Raw genomic sequence first — 4,261 nt, forward strand, 5'->3', positions numbered from 1 at the left:
ATTATATATATATATATATATATATATAAAATCAATCATCCCCTATATAATCATCCCCCTGGTGTTTAAGGCAAATCTAATCATTATATATATATATATATCATCCCCTATATAATCATCCCCCTGGTGTTTAAGGCAAATCTAATGATAACATTAAAGATTTTTTTTTAAGTTTTGTTGGCATTTCATCCACGTCATACAATCCAATAATTCAATCATATCAAGGAGAGTTGTATAATTATCACTACAATCAAATCTAGAACATTCTTTCTTGTACTCACTGGATAACATCAGTATTTTATCCAACAGCATAGACTTCAAGATAACGTTTGAGGAAAAGTTTATGCTAGTCCAGCTGCCAACTGCAATCCTCGAGTTGCTGCTTTGTACAGACGTCATGATGGAGCTCAGTTTACATGGACCATGGGGGTTGGTGCGAGGGGAAAATTTCCTCTTATATCAGTGGGCTTTTTTGGTTAATAGTTTGCACATCCTTTGCTTGGCCCTTGCTCTGCCCCCCCCCCACCCCACCCCCCAACACACGGGCACACTCACAAGTGAATGAGAGCCACACTGGTCAAGGTGCCACTGATTCGGTTCAGAAGTGGACCAGCTTCTGGCAGTGGGGCCTGTGCCCTGATCACTGTTCCTTCTCCACCTGGGCAGCACATCTGGAATACAGATTATGTCCTCCACACAGGGCACCCCCATCCCAGCTCCTTCTGTTGCCTGAACTCCAAAAGCTACTCAGCTCCCAGTCCCCAGTCCCAGCAGCAGGTTCTCTGAACCTGCATCCCTCCCCTACATGCTCCCTTCACAGCCTCACCCTTCTCCAACCTCCCAGGCCTTTCCTGACCCTCCCTGCATGCTTGCTGTGTGGGCCACCCTAGCTGCTGTGTGGGTGCCAGCCACAAGCACCAGATCAATCGCTCCGCCTGTGCCCACCTGCCATGGCAGGGGTAGAGCGGAGGATGACGGGTTTGGCCCTGTGAGCCGGTATGTTAGGATTTCCATCACCAAGGACTTGAAGTCCCCCAAACTGCCTTTGGGAGACACCATGACAGGGTTTCTGAAGACCGGCATCCCCGCCAGCTCCAGCTCCCAGTAAGGGCTGGGCTCATGAAGCCCTTCCTCAAAGCAAGACACTTTGAACCCGAAGCTCGTCCTCTGCACTTACCTCCTCGGTGTTCATCCCTCCAAGGGTCCCGTTTGGGTGTGGGCACCTGCTAGCTGGGTGCACCTAGGTCACACAGGGAGCTTCCTTTCGTGGTTAGGCTTTTGGTTTGTGCCTGTTTCACCTTTATCCTGAGTCTTCTGCTGACCCTCTGACCTGAAGGCATGGAGTCGGGGGTGGCAGTCCTGGGGGGGCTGGGCCAGCAGCCCTCCTTTCCTGGACACACTTCTGCTCAGGCCTCTCTTCCTCAGTTTTCTGAGGACAGCTGCTAAGGCCACGCCCAGGTTTGGGGACCTCTGCTGCTAGTGTCCTTAAGCTGACCGCTAGACAGGGTGCGAGGGCCGGCCCACCCCTACCCTGCAGGCCGACGGTCCATCCATCCAAGCCAAGGCGCCCAGGTCCGCTCTGAGAGCTCTCTGGCCACGGCCCAGGCCGTACACATGCAGTTCCAAGGTCACAGGCCGGGTCAGCCCACCCACGGCATGACCATCAGCCACTCGTCCCACCCCCAAGGTCCAGGTACACTCATAGCTGCCCTAAGGGCACTATTCATCCTGACCCCACCCCCTGCCACATGACCTAGTGAGTTGCTAACCCTAAGGTTAGCAGTTTGATTCCACTAGCCATTCCTTGGGGCAGAGTACAGTTAAAGTTACGGTCTCAGAATCCGACAGGGACCCCTCTACCCTGTCTTAAGCCTGGCTGTGGGTCAGGAGTATGTGCCAGAGGGAGTGCAGGTGCAGGGGCAGACAGGGAAGAGCAAAGCGCCGGGGCCACCCTTCCTCTAGCACCATGCTGCCGCCCAGGCCCGCGCTGTGGCCCTCAGAGGTCAGGCACCAGACTAGGCTTGGGTGGCACGGCAGCTGTTGGGGACTAGACTCAGCTCCAGCCAGCCCCCTCACCCCTCTCCTTCTTCAGCTCTACCACTGAAGCTCCTTGTGTGAGTGGGAACCGCCCACCTTGGCACTACCCAGTTTTAGGTTTTGGGCTTCTCCAAAGTTAGTGACAACATGCTCCCACTGGCCACAGCCCCACCGCCAAGCCCTGGCCAAGGGGACAGCCCGCTGTATTACCAGGGTGGCATGGGAAAACCATTGAGAGAGAGCAAGCCAAATTTTCATGATTGGTTTAATTTTTTTTTTTCAGCAGGAGAAAAAAAAGAATAAAGTTACAAGATTCTTTTAATATTTTCACAATGTTAAAACTAAAACTGAGCTCTAGGCTACGTGTGTAAGTAAATCTAGAACACAAAAGGGTTAAATAAGATTTTCTTTTAAAGATACAAGAATTTAAGCTTTCCTTACGTTTAACAAACTTCACAGAACAGATACTGCAGGGGAACAGGCCCTGCCCCCTCCCCAGCGCTACTGTCCGGGGGATCCAAGGCCGCCATCCTGTGTGCGGCCTGGCCGTCCTCCTCGCCGCTAGGCCTCCGGGGGCCAGTGGAGCCTGAGAAGGGCCAGGGAGGGTGCGTGGTGGCCTCTCCGGGGGCAGAGCTGGTGGGGCCGTCGTGGGCCCACCTCGCTGAGGGTGGCCACGGACTGGCCAGAGGGCTGTGGCTTGACGACAGTGGTAAACGTGGGCAGAGCTGCCCCTGAGCCCGGGATGGGTCCTGAAGCAAGAATTAAGGCTGGAGAGTCTGCCGTGGATTCCACTTGGGTGGGGGGAGGAGGGGAGGGATGGCCTGGGAAGAGCATGATTTCCTATTTCCGGTCGAGAGACATTTGTAGTTGCAGGCGTTCGGCTGTTCATTTGCAGGTAAGAGTTGAACTGTGGTTTCGTAAAAAGGAATGCTGAGGGTTACACTAGCCAGTGGCCTGCCTGTGGTCAGATGAGAGTGGGCTCGGGCTGGGGGGTCTGGGGACCCCCCCCCTGCCTCACGAGGAGCCCTCCCAACTGGCCTCCATTTTGCAGCTTCTGGACTCTCCTCTGCCACATTCATGGCGGGGTGCAGGTCACGAAACTCGTCCCCACCCCCAAAGCATGCCTGGTGAGAATGGGCAGTGCTGCCCGGCTGCCCACAGCTGCTCAGAGGGCTCGGAGGGTAGAGGCGCGGATATGGTGGCCAGATATGCCCCTCCCGGTCCATCTGCTGGCCAGAAAGCGTCGTTAACATCTCCACTGCAGCCCACGTGCTGTGCAGGCCAGGGCGGAGGCCCGCCATCAGCCTTACTTATGGGAGCAACGGCCAGAGCCCCACCCTCGGCACACTAGCGCCGTGGCTGGCTGCCCCGGGCGCTTCCCAGGACCACGGATCCCATGTCGAGGTGTCTCGTTCGTGGACTAGTCTTGAGTGGAGCCAATTTCCAACGTGAGGTTATTGTTTCTCCTCTCGTGTGATGAGAGAAGTTTTTCATAGTAAATCAGGTAAAAAAAACTGCCCTAAGAATCTGCCTCCCCCCCCCACCCACCCACCCAAGCCCTGTGAAGGGCAAGGCCCCCCAGCCCGGCCACGTGGCCCACCGCCGCAGCGCCTGTGCCCGGCCCCGGGCCTCGTGGGGCTAAGGATAAGTGAAGAGGCGAAAGGCTGAACATGAAACAGTTTCTGGCAGAGCCGTGCGCGTCCTGGGAACTTGACCACCAGCGTCCACTCCTCCTTACCTCAGTCTCCACCTCCAACACTTTCCGCTTAAGGCTTTTTTATAAGTTTGACTCCAGCAGTGACAGGTATGTGTTGTTTTAAATCCACTAGCCATGCTCAAAAAAAAATACTCTTCATGTTTTAATTTTATACAATGGCTAGCAGGCACCTTAGTAACCAGCCAGAAATCAATTTAAACCACCATCACCCCCTAAACTACAGTACCAGGATGGCTGGCTAAACAAAGGAACAGGCTGGCTGCAGTCTGACACGTGCCCGTACAAGGTGTCTGGCTGACTTTGTCCTAAATAAGGCTAACATTAGTGAACTAAGAACAGCGTCGCGTCAGGCCGCGCCGGCCTTCAGGAGCACCCCTCCCCGATGCGCTGGCATGAGCGCCCCACTTTCCGGTCCAGTTTCACCATTTTCATGATGGCCTCCTCCCGGCCGCGGCCCATGTGGTCGAACGTGCAGTCGTGCTGCTCGGGGAGGCGGTGTAACATGCA

The 4,261-nt window shown here is 54.9% G+C and overlaps 1 protein-coding gene across 1 annotated transcript in view; it reads right to left on the minus strand.

The window, feature by feature from the left end:
* Nucleotides 1–3,883: 3,883 nt before the first annotated feature.
* The window catches only part of ZFAND3 (zinc finger AN1-type containing 3), a 233,075-nt gene continuing 232,697 nt past the window's right edge, over nucleotides 3,884–4,261 (minus strand). The window contains exon 5 of the mRNA XM_045294918.1: nucleotides 3,884–4,261. This exon is cut by the window's right edge and continues 10 nt beyond it. Within this exon, the coding sequence (XP_045150853.1) occupies nucleotides 4,118–4,261 (144 nt within the window). The 3' untranslated portion in view covers nucleotides 3,884–4,117.

Source organism: Echinops telfairi, unplaced genomic scaffold (assembly GCF_000313985.2).
Source record: "Echinops telfairi isolate 266 unplaced genomic scaffold, ASM31398v2 ScPeMD7_3533;HRSCAF=4204_1, whole genome shotgun sequence".
Classification (NCBI taxonomy): Eukaryota; Metazoa; Chordata; class Mammalia; order Afrosoricida; family Tenrecidae; genus Echinops; species Echinops telfairi.